Source organism: Stegastes partitus, unplaced genomic scaffold (assembly GCF_000690725.1).
Source record: "Stegastes partitus isolate 25-593 unplaced genomic scaffold, Stegastes_partitus-1.0.2 Scaffold894, whole genome shotgun sequence".
NCBI classification, from domain to species: Eukaryota; Metazoa; Chordata; class Actinopteri; family Pomacentridae; genus Stegastes; species Stegastes partitus.
Genome location: NW_007578625.1, coordinates 37267 through 54882, shown reverse-complemented (window position 1 = coordinate 54882; position 17616 = coordinate 37267). Strand labels below are relative to the sequence as shown.

The 17616-nt window shown below is 40.2% G+C and overlaps 1 protein-coding gene across 1 annotated transcript in view; it reads left to right on the top strand.

Annotated features, from left to right (window-relative positions):
• LOC103365972 (fibronectin type III domain-containing protein 4-like) overlaps positions 1-17616 on the top strand; it is a 30217-nt gene that overhangs the window by 9656 nt on the left and 2945 nt on the right. Inside the window, exons 2-6 of the mRNA XM_008293555.1 lie at positions 6563-6678; positions 12936-13037; positions 15309-15411; positions 16775-16864; positions 16947-17113. Coding sequence (XP_008291777.1) covers positions 6563-6678; positions 12936-13037; positions 15309-15411; positions 16775-16864; positions 16947-17113 — 578 coding nt within the window. The remainder of the gene's footprint in view (positions 1-6562; positions 6679-12935; positions 13038-15308; positions 15412-16774; positions 16865-16946; positions 17114-17616) is intronic.

Below are 17616 nucleotides of genomic sequence, written 5' to 3'. Positions count from 1 at the left end.
GGGACACAAAATGGTAAATAGTTGACACAAAATAATGACTAAGGGACACAAAATGATCACAAAACGCCACAAAACTACTAGTAGCAAAGAAAATGTCAACAAAGTGACACAAAATGACAAATAATGGACACAAAATGACCACAAAGACACACGAAATGACAAATAGTGGAAACAAAATCAAAATGAAACGACAAAAAAATGACAACAAAAGACACAAAACGATCACTGAAAGACACAAAAGAGAGAAAATGACCACAAAGACACACAAAATGACAAAAAATGGAAACAAAATCAGAATGAAAAGAGAGAAAATGACCACAAAGGTACACAAAATGACAAATAGTTGACACAAAATAATGACTAAGGGAAACAAAATGATCATTAAACGACACAAAACCGCTAGTAGGAAAGAAAATGACAACAAAGGGACACAAAATGACGACTAACAGACTAACTAATAGACAAATTGAACAGTCGTCACAATCAAGGGGAATGTACAGGACATGTATTCACGGGAACGGATAGTTTCACACCAAGTTGTGTACGATGAAGAGAGATTAACAAGTCCCACGACTGCATCTATACAATCAAGAAATTCGCCAGATTTAAATTTGGCGGCCTTGTGCATTGATCCTCTGCTCCCAGGGCTCCTGCAGCACTGGTCTCTGGAGGTTTTTAATGTTTATTAGTATGCAAAAGTGACATTTTTCTTTATTTTTTTTTATGTCTAGTCTGGTTATAGTATATAATTTTATGTTTTTGGGTTTTTTTAATACTCTAATTGCAGGAATCTACTGTTAACTGAATATTTAGATCTTTAGTGTTAGAAAAAATGGGGGGAGGGTCATTTCTTTGACACTTTTGTTTATCACATGATCTGAAATAAAAGGGAAAATGCAAACATTTCTGTCAGCTGATTGCAACACTGCGCAAGAAAGACGGGCCAGAAAAACCCATATTTGTTTTGTGTGTTTGCAACGCCGACAGTGAATTCCCACTTGAGCCCACTTGCGTCTTTCCGCTGACGTCTCAAGCAGTCGCCTCTCCTCTAAAACTCGCCGTCTGAACAACGGAGGTGGGAGCAAAATCTCTGCCGACAAACTCAGGCGTGGTGTGGCCGTAATGTCGTGTGGAATGCCACAAAGTGCAGAGTTTAGTCTCCAAACGTCGCATCTGGAGTCTGTAGGAGCTTCTGTCTGCAGCGCCGTGCAGCAGAGGCTTTCACTAATTATACAGGCAGGAATTTGTCAGAAAACGGGCACAGTGGCCAATTTCTACGCCCACGATATCAAGAAATAGACCAGCATGCATTGCAGCCATGGGACAGGTTGGATAGACGCACAAATGCTGCTTCTTTTTTTTTTTTTTCTCAACTGAAAAACTCCCACCTTCTCGCTCTTGCTGTGCTTTCATTCAATCCACCTACGCATGCAACAGGTTCATAATCCTTCCCCGTCAGGCTGTCACAGGGCATTCTGGGAAATGTAGGACGTCACTGAAGGAGCTCGATATTGCAGAGAGATGAAGGCTGTTACAGAAAGTTTGTGTTTTTTTTTTTCCTTTAATCAGTCTGAAGCCGTTTTGGCAGGCGAGCCGGTGAGTCCAGCAGGGAGAGGAGGGAAGGCCGGCCTGCATAATGAGCTGTGGTTAGCTTGTTAGCTGGAGATAGAGCTTGACATTCACGGTCATACTCTACGGAGTCCGGCTGGAGGCTTTCGGTTTGGAATTAGGCTGAACTTTTTTTTTTCTTTTTTTTTTTTCCCCCCAGTCTGTCACCGAGTGTTTGGAGAGCTGGTGTCAGCGCCGCCGCCGCCGCCGCCAGCCCAGAAATGAGCTCCTCTCTTTGTTTTTACAGCGCAGGAGAGGTGATACTGTCATTTCTTGTGGTGGCTGTCAGAGCTCCAGACACGGTGGCACTGAATTAAGGAGTGCCTCACAGGCAGTCATTTCGTTTCATTATATTTATTCATTCCTTTGACAGGGGCAGCGCTCATTGATCTACAAAAAAATGAGCCACAGTTAGCCCTTCAGGCTAATTTTCATCTGTTGTCCCTTGGCAGTTATTAAAACCTAAAATTAGAATGAAAATGACTTACTGCAAACAGCACATAGAGATAGCAGATGCAGACTCTCGTGCCAGTGGAATCAGTGGATCATCTGGCCAGAAAAACTGCACTACGAAGCCGTTGTAGTTAATATAACAGAGATTGTAGAGAAGCTCAGGTAAGTCTAAAACACCTGAGCTATTATTTTTAGCTGAAAGTCGTATATAAACTGGTCAAATAGCTTGTAAAGACCATGTCATAGCAGTCTTTACATCCATCTTTGGTGGCTGCTGGGTCAAAAATGCGCATACAGTGATGAAAATATTTGGATAAATGATCCTTTCGGCCATTTTCACTTCAACTAGGTGCTTAATTAAACCTTAACTCTTGCCTGATTCAACCATTCATCCAGTCATTGTCTTGTTGGAACACCCAGCTGCATCCAAGAGCCAACCATCTGACTGATGATTTTAGGTTTTCCTGAAGAAAGTGCACCGAAACAGCTCCAGAGCATGATACTGCCACCTCCATGCTTGACAGTAGGTTGGTTCTTCTTGGGGTTAAAGGCTCCATCTTCTCTAATATGAGAATATTTCTGATCATCGTGGCCAAATAGGTTGAACACTCAGAAGGTAAGAGGCGATGCTACTTGGAAAATTTGACTAACTTTCCAAAACAGATAATTCAAGTTGCTGTGTGTACATTTTTGACCAGCGAGTAGCCTGATGGAAATTATGAGAAAAATTGTTGTAAAAAAACCCCCAAAAAGCCATTAAAATTATTGACTGAAAGTAAAGAATAAGCAGAAATGGCTAAATGTGTTGGATAAATGGTTAAGATAATGGGCTACTAGTCTTAAACACTTCCAACAGTCAGCTAAAATGTATTGATAAATGGATTAAACGTCCAGCTCGTGCCAGTACCAGTGCAGACTTATTAAATCACAACAAAGAAGCGAGACGACAAAAAAAAAACCAAAACAGCTGCAGTATCGTTTCCTGTTTTCGTGCGCAGAACGTGAGCAGAATTCCAGTTTGTCTTCAATGCACCGAAATGCAGAATTTTAATGTCCTTTATTGGCCTCGTTGGCCTAATTGGCTGTTTTAAAACCACACAAACACACACACACACGTGGCCACACACTGGTCCAGTGGGCTCATATTAATGACTTTCTGGAGCTATTCTTGTCCTGCTCTGAAAGAAGATGATGTCGGATGAAGTGGACTCATCAATAGTTCCTGACTCTCAGCAAAAAATCTACTTATTGATTCCAGTAGATTTAATATCATCAGGAAAAAAAAAGTCCTGGAAGGAAGCCTGCTGCTCATCTCAGCTTTTACTTTTCAGGCCTTTATGTTGCTCGTGTCCTGCCTTTTTTTTTTTTGCTGTTTTGTCCTTTTCTGTCTTTGTTTTTTATTTCTTTATGCCTCTTTCTCTTTATTTCAGAGTGTCTTTTTTTTCTTTGTCCTGTCTCAGCTCGAGATCTTTAACTTTCTTTGTCTCGTCTTTTGTACTTCTTTGTCTCATTTTTGTTTTACTTTTTTGTCTTTTTGGTGTTTTAGTCTCATTTTCTTTTGCTATCTTTTTCTATTTCATCGTTTCTTGTTTGTCTTTTAGTCCCGTTTTGTCATTTTGTCTCATTTATTTGTCATATTTTTCTCTTAGTCCTTGTTTTCTGGCTCTTTTTGACCTGTTTTCTTTGCTTCACTTACTTTTATTTTGTCCTTTAGTCTCATTTTCTCTTGTTTCTGTGCCGTTTTGTCTCAGTTTGTCTATTGTGTCTTGTTTTTGTATTTCTTTTTTAATTTTTTTTGGTGTTTTCTGTTTTTCATTTGTTCATTTTGTTGTTATTTATTCTTCAGATTTTTTGTTTTTTTTTTTTTGGTGTTTTCTGTTTTTCATTTGTTCATTTTGTTGTTATTTATTCTTCAGATTTTTCTTTTAATCCGTCTTTCCTGGCTCTTTTTATCGTCTCACCTGATCTTTTTCGGTGTTTTTTATCCTGTTTTTCTGTATTCTGTCATTTCACTGTTTGTCTTTGTTCTATATACTTTAAAATTTCTCTTTCATCTTGTCTTCCTCTTTCTTTTATTTACGTATTTTTCTGTCTTCTTTTATTCCCTCCGCCCTCCAGTTCTTTACCTTTATTTGCGTAAAAGCTTCGTCCTCCAGTTTGCCTCTTTGTTACTGTACCTCTTTATTGGTTCACATTTTTACTTCCCATTTCAGTTTGTTCTCTTTTCACTATGAAAAAAAAAAAAAAAAAGCCAAACAACACTGAAATAGCTTCCTGGTTTGTTTACCTCCTCTCCCAGTCGCTCTCAGCGGAGGTCACAGCGTTTCCTGATGATTTAGTGCTATAAAAAACTCTCAGCTTCACATTTGCCATCAGCTTCAACCTGCCCCCAGAGAATCATTAATGAGTAAGTACAGTATGAGTGCGCGATCAGACATTTACATTTTGGCCACTTATCCGGCACTTTAATCTGACGTCTCGCTCAAGGACGCTGTTGGAAATGGTCTAAAAAAAAAAGAGCAGCGTGATGGAGTATCTGTTTGTTTTTGTCTCAGGACGTCCAGCTCTGTGAGGCACTTTTATTCATCAGGCAGCGAAAAGACGTCGATCTTTAGTCGGTGTTTGCGCTGATGTTTTATGTTCAGGCTGGTGGTTTAAGGTATCTTTTCAAATGACATGAATCACATCCTGCTAATGGCCGAAGACTTGTATGATTCAAGCTGTTGGTCAAACTGTGTGGGAAGGGTTCTCAAGGCGGCATTATAAGTAGCTGATCAGTGGCGTTGTAGGTCCTTTAATCTGTCTGTTCCAGTTTAACATAGGTGGCTTCCTGAACTCCTCTCTCAAAGCATCTTTGGTTATGTTGTCCTTGTTTAAAATGCAAAAAAAAACAAAGCATGAAAATAACAATAGTAGTTCTAAGATGGTCGTCTTTTTTTGATTCTTGAAGATGTTTCACCTTCATCCACCTTCATCTTCAGTTCCAGCAGACTGGTGGGGATTCATTCATTTTCACCTTTAAAATCACAGCACATTGTTGATCCAAGACTTCTGTGACTGAAGCTGTAAACGCTGTAAAGAAAAAGACTGCATTATAAATACAGCCGACTGACTCGATAATCCGACCCTTACCAATCCTAAACCTCGCTATCCGACGGGTTTTTAGGAAAAATGAACGGATCCCATTAAAAACAGTCTTAACATACCAACAGCCTTGGATTCTGACATGACATTTAATGTCACCAATCAGGATAACGGCGTATTATCTGACTGAACAATCCCACAGATTGGCTACATTCACACTGCAGGACTTAACGCTCAATTTGGATTTTTTGTGAAATCCGATTTGTTTGCGAGTTCGTTCTCATTTCCAGTTGAATGCGACTTGTATGTGATCTGCTGTGTGAACTTCATACGACCCAAAAGTGTCCCGCAAGAGGACACGACAACGACGTCACACGCAGTGATGGCGTCGTCGGGGGAGTGCTGCCGCCGCCATCGATGGTGGAAACAGAAGTGTGAGCGCTAACTAAACTGGCATCAGCAGCCAAGTACTGCCTGTGCGCTCCGGCCACTTCCACCTCGTCGGATCGCTCCCCCGGGGTGGAAGTGGTCCCACCTGACCACGCTAAATATTCTGATATTCATCATTAATTGGGCCTGAACATCCAGAGAGCAGAAAGTGCTATTGGGACCAGCCCCACTAGTTATTATAACAACTATGAGCAATGAATATTACCAACAAATGAGCCTTCCAGCATCAAGCCCTCCTCGTATCTCGACCTCCGTCTTGACAATCCGACATAAAAGAAGGTTTTACGTTTAGTGTCGGATTATCGAGTCACGACTGTACCTGATAAATGGCGTTTAGAGGTAAACATTCGTAGCTTTCTGGTCTCTCAAACTGTGTGCCACCACCTTTAGATTTCAACCAGAGGAGACTCTTAAGAAGTCGCCACAGCTTGTTTACATGAGGAGCCGAGCATTTTAGGCTAAACTTTGTGCGCTACGTTAAAGTCCACGCAGCAACAGGTGACACGCAGAGGAACATAAATAAAATAGAAAGCGGCAATAATAGAGAAGAAGAAGAATGTGACTTTGTAAAGCAGTCTCTATGAAAGGCCACGGGGCTGGTGTGCATTATTCATCTAACTGTATTCATCTTTAATGGACTGAGTCGCCTGAGAGGCATAAAGTCTTTCATAACACATAGTTGATGCAGCGACACGAAGATTTGACTTTAAAGTTTGACTTGTCAAAAGTTTTAAATCATATTTTGTGAAGGAGAGATTGTCTGGGGTTGATGGAGTTAGTTTAACGCTTCAGTAAATATCTGACCGTCACCCTATCCATCACCTTTGGGTCCTCTTTAATGTTCTTGTCCAGATTCAACATCTGCTGCAGCTGTTCAGGGTTTGTGGGATCGTCTGCATAATTCTGGCCATTTAGCGTCTTTGTTTTTGTCCTCGCCGTCCCTAACTATAAATAAAACTGTTCACAGCGGTGCCAGCAGCCCCGGTGAACGTGTCGGTGACCCAGCTGAGGGCACATTCGGCCATGGTGACCTGGAACGTCCCTCAGGGAGACACCGTCATCGGATACGCCATCTCACAGCAGGTACACTGTAAAAAAAACACACCAAAAATTCAATTATTTCATATTAAACGATCCTCTCCACACTGGGACAGAAAGGAAAATAAAGATAGAGCAGCAAGGTTGCTAGAAATCATATTTTTGATGTAGAAATTATTTACTGTTTTGGGTGATTTTACTAGATATTACCTGTAATTTAAGAAAACAGGGAAAATCTGGAAAATAACTCTTCATTATTGTTATTATCATTATTATTATTATTATTATTGATAATAATGCTTATGTTATTGTATTGATAATAATAACAATAGTAATATAATATTAATAATAATAATAGTAACATTAATTTTTAAAATGTCCTTAATATGCATAATTTTGTTTGGAAATTATTTTAATATTATTAAATATTTTAATTTAGGTAAATAGGCATTAATATACATATTTTTTTCTTGCAAAAAAAAAGGAAAATATCTTTAAAAATAACAATATTTTTAGCTGGTTTAAATACACTAAATAATTTTACAGTCAAATGTAAAAGAGCAAATTGCTATTTGTAAAAACCTAAAAAAAAGATTATAATAATAATAAAAAGCATTATTTAGAGTTGCGCCCTTTTTTATCATTAAGTTGTAAATTAAAACTTTCAACTAATTTCTTTGATTTTACAAGTAATTATTTGTAATTTAACAAAACGGGGAGCATCTGTAAAGTATCAGTGAAAAAAATATTCAATTAAATTCAGTAAAAATAAAGTAATTTTTACAGTTAAGCCTTGTAAAAGAAAAAAATTCCAATTATTCAAATACTGATTTTTATTTTTGTTATGTGGATATTATTCACAGTTTTGGTCTGTTTTTTTTTATCGTCAACATGTAAATTAATATTTTGAGGGGGTTTTACTAACTGTTATCTGTCATTTAACAAAACAGGGAAACACTCCTTGATTTAAATATGTTTTTCTTCCTCGTCGCATCACTACACCTCTGTGAATATCTCCGGTGAGCGTTTATGACCTCTGAGTTTTGTCCGATCATTGCTCCTCCCTTCGCACCAATTCATTTCGCAGAGATACAAATTATGACTCGAACGCCCAGAGAAGCTCGCCTGGCAGCTTCGCCCCGGGGCTGGAAAACAGCTCACAGATTAATTATATATAAATGTATCTGTGTGATCATCTCTATCTCTGGAGGAGTGGATTGTTTTTGCTGCTGTTGTCTGCAGGGTTTTCAAAGCGCTGCGTCATTCTAGAGGCCAGTCAGCGTTTTGGAGGATGAAAAGTTTGGAAACGTCTCCGGGGAAGTCGCTCATAAACATTTAACTTGTAGAGAGGCTTGTTAAAGTCGAGGACGGCTGCTGGTTGACGTCAGTTTTGGAAGTAATAATAAAAAAAACAAATCTCCTAATTAGTACAGGTGCAGCCAAGAGAAGACCTGGAACTTTCTAGGTATCCATTTAAAACGACAAATGACACCCATTCAGACTGACCGGGTAGGAATTAAATGCAACTCTTAGAACGTAGAAACTGCAATAGAGCAATCACATTTACTACGTGTTGGTGTTTGGGCCCGAGTGGTCAGGTCTGCTGTTGTACAACTACCTCTGGGATTCACACAAGCTGGAAATATATAAAACTTGTGCTTTAAGCTGAATAATTTCGCCATTTATCAAATATATTCAGTCATTTCTCTTATTTGCTGCTTTTATGTAGATATTTAAAGAAATTATTCAGCTGAAACAGGTTTTAAAAGGCATGTTGTCTTTTTAAAAAGTCACCAAAATGACAGCATTCGTCAGCCAGAAACTGTCAAAACACAACAAATCGTCAGACTTTCCAACGGTCTTTGAACATATCACGTCTGACGAGCCAAAAAGCGTCACCAAATTTGAGTTTAAAATTGTGCTATTTCATTAAAATCGCCTTATTCTACATCTCTCATTGAAAATTTGACAAAAACAAACCGTTTGCTTTCATCAGATTCTGCAAAAAGCGTAGAAATGATGAGCGCCGTAGTGCAACCGCGAAGTCATCGGTGACCAACAGTCACGTGAGGAAAAACATCTCAATTGTTAGGTTGAACTGCAGGCTGTGTTTCCACGGAGCAGAGAGGAGACGACAAGAGAGGCTGAGATGACAATAAAACACACTGAATCAATGAAATGGTAGACAGAGGAGCAAGTTGCTGGAAGATGTAGAGCAGAGAGAAACATTTTGTAGAAGCTGTAAAAAAAAACATCTATCGTATGTGGAGCTTTGCACCTGTAGGAAAAATGTTGATTCATGTTTTCATAGAGGTGCAGGATTTCATATTGCAGTGAAAAATGAGCCCACACGTGACCCAGAAGCTGCATCCAGAAGTCCTGTGTTAAACCAAACCTATGCTTAAAATTGTGCTAATTCCTAAAATTGCATTTTTCTACGTCTCTCTACATGAAATAGTTTTATACATGAGAGCCAGAAACTGTAAAAACAGAGTGGATCGGGGGGATTGTGGTCCCGTATTGTGGTGACGTGAGCCCACTGTGAGGGGAAAAAACCAGCCATTTATCCTTTGTTTTTAGCTGTTTCCACTGTTTTAACCATTTACTCACTGGGAGTCTTACATTATTTCACTCTTCTCCCCTTGTGATAAAATACCTTCCCATTAATCCTGACCCCTGTGTTGCACCTGTCTTAATGTGAGCGTACATTTTAATTAGTTTAACTGAGCTGATCTGCAGAACCGTCACCTGGAGTCAAACAACAAGCTGCGTTAACTCTGCTGTTATGTCACCACATTTTGTTCGTCTCACGTCTCCTGAAGCGCCGGCTGCTAACTCAGCTCGGCTCATTTTAATCAGCTCTTCGCCACCCACAGTTCTGGCAGAAGCAGAATCAGACATTAGCTGAGCTCTGAGTGGGAGTCGTCTCCATTAGTGGAAATGATTTGGCCGGGACTCGTCTCACAGGAGGAACATCCACTGAACATCGATGCCAAACAGCTCCTGTCTTTTTTCTTTTTTTTTTTTAAAAGTCGCCTCTAGTCTGACTCAGAATCCATCAACCTTGTGGCATTTTCAAGAAAACACCGGACGGGGATGTAAAACATCTCCTGCCATAACCTCTAAAAGCACTTATATAAAAGCCTTCCTTCAAATATTAATAGAGGAGGTGATGGGAGCAGGTAGATGCAGCGGGGTTTTCTCTCTTTTCTGCTCTGGATGAGGGTGAGAATGCACAAAAAAAAAAAAAAATGCAGTTATATAAAAGGCTGCTCTGTCAATCAAGCTAATCTTCTAAGAATTGTTTTTCTTAGAAGCCAGTTCTGCTGTTAAAAACGAGCAGCAGCACATACAGGCTGCTCAGTGAGATTATTTCACTCGCGCTAACAAGCCGAGTTTGCGAATGACAAAGAGTTGCTTCACTCATCTGAAGTTGTTCCAAATCCCAGAGCGCAGATTCACACAACAGGAACTAACCCAGTTTCTGGCTGCGTCTCTGAGACTCCCAGTGATTCATGAATCCAAAAACACGAGGTTAATGTATGACGAGTGTGATGTTTGTCAGATGCTCTCCTGTTTCGTCCACCTGCCAGGGTCACATTTCTGCACTTTGTAAAAACCCTCCGAGGCTGAAACGCAACGACTCCAACCGAAAATAAAACCTTTACCGCCTCCGAGAGGATTTGCCGCTATAACAAAATAATTAGTCTCAACACGACTCACCTTCCCAGCACTCGATTTATCACTGAGACCAAATGTAAGTGGTGTCATTTCCACTGGGGATAAACAGTAAAATCCTGTTCCTGCCTCCCTGTCTGACAGTTTCAGCTCGTTATAATCACGACAGAGCGGTTTCTCCGTAGAACACAGTCGCATAAAGGGAGAGTTTGAAAGAAGATGTCATTTATTAACCCTCTGAACTCCTGAGCCGGTCGCATTTTTACCCACTGTGGCCTCATGTTTCACTGCAACGTGAAGTCCTGCACCTCTGTGGAGGGAGGAGAACCCAGAAATGTGCTCTGTGCATTACGACACAGTTAGAAAGACTTAAACAAGAAAGAAATGAGAAACCAAAGTTGTTGGTTTTTAACGTAATGTTTTGGAATTATCATGTACAACCTCGACTTACTGACAACTTGCTCTATTGATATTAATGATCCAGTAGATTTTGTTTTCCTCTCAGTCTCTCTTGTCTTCTCGAAACACTGCCTGCATTAGTTTGGTTTTTTTGCACAATTGAGTCTTATTTATGATGTGTTTATAAATCAGACATGTAGAACAAAATGATTTGGATGAAATATCACAGTTTGAAGCTGAATTTTTGTCACATGGCTTTTAACAGAATTTACTTTTTTTTTTTTTTTTTTTTCCTGAATCTGGTTTGAGCAAGTGGTTTATTTTTTGCCAGAATTGTAAATAAGCCACGTTTCGCAGTTTGTTTTTTATCTATTACTGCAACCAAATGCACAGAAATTGACGTTGAATTCTTTCGTCATTACTTGTTTTACAAAAATGGGAAAAAGCGCAAAAAATGCCAACAACGTCATTGATTCTATGCACCAGAAATCTCTGACTATTAACATTTAAAATTAGTCTCCTGTCCTGCAAACTGTTCATTTTTGGGGGGTATTTTTTCCAAATAATTTTTCAAATAGGACACGTAGAAAAATCTGATTCGATTTTGTAAATTTTCCCACCCAGACTGTTGGCAAATGAGATGTTCAAAGACCTTCAGAAAATCTGATCTTCTGTTTGTTTTTACAGTCTCTGGCCCTGATGAATGGTGCAATTTTGGCAGAAAAAGTGCAGAATCATTAGTTTTTTACAGAATCTGTTGAATGCAAATGATTAATTTTGAGACTTTTTTTTAATTATATGACACATGTAGATGTTAAAAGAGGTAATAGTTGGAATAAAACTATTTTTTTATACTAAAAAGTAGTTTTCACAGCAGAGGGGCTGTTCTTATGTCATTCTTTGTGTTTTTCCAGGAAAATTATTGTAGTATAGTATTGCTTTTGAATACAAAAATCTTAAAAATGTTGGTTTAAAAAACAAATCAGCATACATTATATGAGAAAAACAAAATGGGAATCCCAAATAAATATGGTATAGTACAGTAAATATGAATATTTCCACATTAGTCCTTATAAAAGACATTAGAACTAGATAGTAGTGTATAGTATAGTATAAGAAAGATAAAGAAACAAAGCCAAGTTTCTATCAGTTAATTAAAAATACAACAGTGAGGTGTCGTGTTGTTGTTAAAATTTGCTGGATTTGGAGTTTTTGTTCCAAAATCTGAGTTTCCTGTAAAATCACAGCTGAGCCACTTTGGCTGATTAAGAAGCCCTTCGCTCTCTGTAGATATAAACTCTATACGAGGGTGTTTGCGGCAGTAAAACCTTCCTCGCCGACCTGCCGGTTGCTCTCAGGGCTGCCAGAGGACCAGAAGACTCCACTCTGCCTCTGATTCAGACATGTGGAGAGCCTCGAGCGTCCTGCCAGCTCTCTATTTATTGACCTCTCCTCAGCTTTTAGTGCTTCACAGACACATTTATGAGCTGGGAAACTTGTCTCTTCCTAAACTGGACTTAGATAGCAGCCTTTATCCAGCGCAAAATGCTGTTTATGAAGACGAACCGAGCTGCCAGTAACCCTTTAAAGTGTTGCTGTCACAAAAACAAGACATTGAATATTGGGAAAGCGACATTAAGCAGAATATGGGAGATTATAGATAGGAATATTGGAGAAACATGGCCTTAAATCAATGATCAAGAAAGCCCCAGAAAACCTTGAACACCGTCCGCACAGTGACTTCAAATCTCTTCCCTCCAGGTCACAACCTGTTTACCTCCTGAAGGTGACATTGCTCGTTCATTCTGCTGCTTTTTGCACGAGCAGAGTATCCCTGCCTGTACATGCGCTCTTCTGTTTCTTCCAAATGATGATTGCTGGTGTTACTGTGCCTGCAGACCTAATTTGCCCCAGTGGGACAGGCAGGGTTGAGCTGAATTCATATGAGGTGAAGCTGCTTGTTTGCATTTAAAACATGTCCTGATATAGTGGCATAACAATGAATTTTACAGTTAGTTTAGGCAGCCTTGATGAAGTTTTCTTGATAAGAGAAGTCAGATTTTTACCTCTTTTAGGACCACAGTACCATCCTGGAGCAGATAACATGGCTGTTTTCCGGCTCAAGTTTTCACCCAAATACATTCCCAGGATTTGCGTGTTTTTGTGTGGATTCGTGTAAAAGCGTCCACCAGGTGTGTCCTTGACGTGTTTGTCGGTGTCTCCAGAGGCAGGACGGCCTGATGCAGCGCTCCATCCGAGAGGTGAACACGTCTAGTCGTTGGTGTGTGCTGTGGGACCTGGACGAGGACACACACTACAGCGTCCAGGTGAGGAAAAAAAAACACACACACACACCTGCAAACACAACAAAGGGCAGCGCATTGAGTTTTTGGGGACGTGTGGTCAAGTTTAATAGCAAATTACAGGCTGATGCATGGATTTGTCTGCAGTAAATGTCAGATTTGAGGACACGTGGTATCAATAAACCATTTATGTGGCACATAAAAGTTATCTGCAGTTATTAACACAAATGAGCCTTTAATATACATTTAATGCGCCAATAAGGACTTCTTTCATATTTCTGAATCCCAACACCTGCCGGCAGGTCCAGTTACACTGTTTATCTGAGTCACAAACTGTAAAAACATTAAGTACACTGAGAGACTTCAATAAAAAAACTGCATACAGATGAACAAGACTCCGTTTTTTTCCAGTATTGGCAGCACCTCAAAGAAACTGACGAAGCCACACTTTGCATGAAAATAGAGGACACCATTTATCTACAAAAAAAAATAATCTTAAATGTGTTCTGTTAACAGAAAATGTCCGTTTGGTCGCAATAACTGCAATGAAAGACACTTAAATTCATTTCAAAACAACAGCAGCAGCAGGAGTTCTAAACTTCTAATTAACCTGATTTGCAGCTGAGAGTTTGTTAAAACTTTAAGAGCTGCTCAGATTTGGCAAAACTGTACGTACTTACTATGAACCCTCCCTTTAAGCTTCTGTAACTGGCGTCGAATGGTTTACTTCCGGCTTAATTACACAGTATAACACTGTAATCGCATATTATGCATTTTTAATGTTTTTTAAAAAGAGGTGTTTTGGTTGTGGGCAAACATGAATAAACATGTCAAACTTTTAGAGGTGCTCATTAAAATGGAGTGTTGCTGTATGAATGCTTCTTAGAATGAGTAACGGTTGGATTTAGGACAGTTACTAATAAACAAACAGACTCAAAATGGCCTTAAATCTGCCCACAGCTACATTTGATCGTGCAACAGGCATTTATTCACTGTCCACGCTGCAGATAAATGCTGTAAATGTTAACAAATACGCAAACATTTGATCATTTCCAACACAGATGAATGTTGAGCATTCGCCTGTGAACACAAATACTATGGGGTGTTTCGCTCACACAGGCTCAATAAATAGAATTAATGGAGGATGACAGAGATTTTTCGCAACATTGCAAAGCTCTAAAATGTATTAATGGCTTCTGTCTGATCCATTAATGAATTATTAACCTTTCATTTCCGTCATGTTTCACGTATTTTCAGAATCCGTCGTCCTTCTCTAAATCTTTTAGGTGTAAACTTTTAATTAAAGCGATAACTTGAGGTCCATTTAAGTGTCTCTTTCTGTTAAGACGATTTGAGAAACTTTCTTAGATTGTAAATGACTTTATATTTATGGAAATTAATTCGTTTAAGTCTGAGTGTAGAATAAGGCTGAACTGTGACACTTCTCTCCCAGTTATTACTGCAGGAACTTTAAATCAAGCTGCAGCTGCACTCTGAAGGGGGGAGTCTCTAATGTGAGTCCATTATCATGACGCTATTAAACTTTTTATAATCCATTACAGCTTAATAGGCTGCTGCAGACCGTCCTTCAGCTTCAATGTGCTCGTCAGCAGGCAGACGTCCTGCAGAAGTGTCATTGAGCAAAGCGTTGAAGCCTGGCCAGGCCCGGCGGGGCTGGGTTCAGCCTCCGACCTCCCTGCAGAGGGCGGGAGGTCAGGAAAAGAGGAGAATTTCCCAGTGGAGTTTGCTGTTGTTATCCAGGATGAGTGGACAGATTAGGGCTGGTAGAGGACACTCCAACTTTCTAATTAAAGAACAAAGACTTGGATGCTTTAAGTTTAATTCAAGGATATATTTTGCAAAGTCATTTTCCACAGAAAACTTTCTAAATTTGACCTTTACTGGAGGCAGCGGCACAATGAGACCTCTGTGGATTTAATTGTGTCTGTGGTGGATTTTGTCTCCCTGTATTTATATTTTCTGCCATAAATCTCAACTCAGCGGTCTGTCTGAATGAGAAATACGCCAAGAAACGTGTTGCCTTCGTGCACGTTGCTCAGATTTATAGTTACCTTTCACTCTGCGTCCTCCAATGATCATTCAGGATCGCGGCCAAGAACCAAAGCACCGCTCGCTCGCTAAATATACCCTCACCAGCCAGTTTCTTCCCACCGTTACGTAACGCCGTCCTCCGTTAATGTCCGTGTGGGAATGCACCCAGAGTTGGCTCCATCTCAGCTTCACTGTTGGCGTTTTTTTTTGTTTTTTTTTTCAAAGATGTTTTTTCTGATTCAGGTGCAGTCCGTCGGGCCGCACGGCGACAGCCAACCCAGCCGAGCCGTCCACTTCAGGACGCTGGAGAGGAGCGACCACTACCCAGCCGGAGTCCTGGACCACCGTAAATACACACCAACACACTCGTATCCACTCCGACAACAGCTTCTGGCAGGCTCACGTTCTTGTACTCATATTCTGTGCACATGCATGACGATTTCTAACTCCTCTGGGGTGAAATATGATAATGGAGCCTTGGTGAATCATCTTATCGGTGCTGACAAGAGCTTTTCGTCTTCACGTGCTTCATGCAGGCCTGATTAAACTAGTTGTTATTTCCTGTTCTGAAGCTAAAAACTCAGTCAAACCAAGTTTAGGGTTTAAAATTGAGGTTTCTTTAACCCTCTGAACCTTAAAACCCACCAGCAGATTTAACTTTTAAAAATGTGATAGCCAGAAAATGTTCCCTCAGAAAACCTCACCAAATCTGAGCTCAAAATTTTATCAAAAATGTTGTCTCTCAAAATTTGCCAAAAATAGAATGTTTGCAATAAACCAGATTTGGTAAAAAAGCAAAAAAAATTCTTCTCTCCTGACGCAACTGTGAAGCAGTGACTGACTCGACTGTGACCAACTGTCAGGTGACAAATATTCAGAGTTTTCAGTGTTTACAGAGCAGAGAGGAGACAAATACCGAAACAAATGTAAAATGTGAAAAATAAAATGTCTGCCCGAGACAAGTCACGATCTCCACGTCATGTTTACCATTTTGTTAACATGTTACTGTTTTATAGATTTTGTTTTGTTGAAAAAAATGCACAAAAAACATAGTAACTTGCACATTAGCAGTATTAGCAGGAAGGAAGGAAGGAAGGAAGGAAGGAAGGAAGGAAGGAAGGAAGGAAGGAAGGAAGGAAGGAAGGACAAAACTATCAATAATGTTGATTAGAAAATGTGACATATTTTACAGCTACACAGAGCAGATCAGAGACAAGTTTGGAAGCAATTTAAGAACACAAGTAGTAAAACATTTATAGTATGTTTGTAGTATGGTTTTTTTGGGGGGGTTTTTATTGGTTACACTTGTGGAGAAACTTGGAAAAATGTTTCGTCATCTCTGTCATTCCAACTGTCATACTGTCCTTGTATTCAGGGTGCCGCTCCCATCGAGGCGCCGGATTTCATATTGCGCCGAGAAATGAACCCACAGTGAGGAAAAAAAGTGACGAGAGCAAAGAAAAACACCCAGAAACTGCTGCCTGGGGTTCAGAGGGTTAAAACCTGCTTTCTACAAGTCTGCACAAACATTGTCGATTACTTTGACTCAGTCAGCAAAAAGCACCAAATGCACCATTAGCTTCGGTTTAAGTAACAGAATGTTGATGATAACGAAGCAGCACCGGCTTTATCCTTTAACAAAACAATGATAATGAATAAACTGAGCGTTCGTGGTGGCGTCTGACAGCAGCGAGTGTGTTTGTCCTCAGATGAACCGGCGATGGAGGGTCTGGGAATGACTCCTCACCTGCAGACCGGGGAGCTGCTCATCATCACCACCGTGCTGCTGCTGTGGGCAGGTCGGCCTGCGCGTTGTTTGTGTCTGTGTACGCGTCTGGGTGTGTTTCTTCACGTGTTTGACTCGTGTTTGGTCTCCTGCAGCCGTCATCGCCCTCTTCTGCCGGCAGTACGACATCATCAAAGACAACGACTCCAACGGCACCAAGGAGAAAGCCAAGAGGCCACTGGTGCGAGCCTCGTCGTCCTACTACAACGCCTCCGCCGGCAGCTCGCCCATCTACCACAACGGAGCCGTTCGCAGCAGCAGGGTGACTCATTCACAAAACTTCCTCTTCTTTGTGTTGTTGCAGCACTTTTCTCTGTGATGCATGATTATTCCTGGAATATTTTGTTTCCTCTGAAGGGCCTTTGTAGCTGCATCGGAGATCTCCTAGCAACCAGAGCTGCTGGCATCAGGGCTAAATATAAAACCACCAGGCTGGAAGCGGATCTTGTTGGGTTGCTCCATCTCAAATCAGATTAAACTTATTTTTATTTAAACTATATGACTAACTAACTAATATGACAAGTTGTACCACAAAAACCAAAGTATTTGATTAGATACTCTAATCCAAATAGAATACGACTGGTTCAAATATATGTAAGAAAATACTTTTAGGCTTTTTTGACAAAAAAAAAAAACAACCTTTCAAGGGAACACTGCCAAGAAACATCTGCCACCACCATGTGTCACATCATGATGCTGCCACCACCGTGCTTGACATCATGATGCTGCCACCATCATGCTTCACATCTTGATGCTGCCACCACC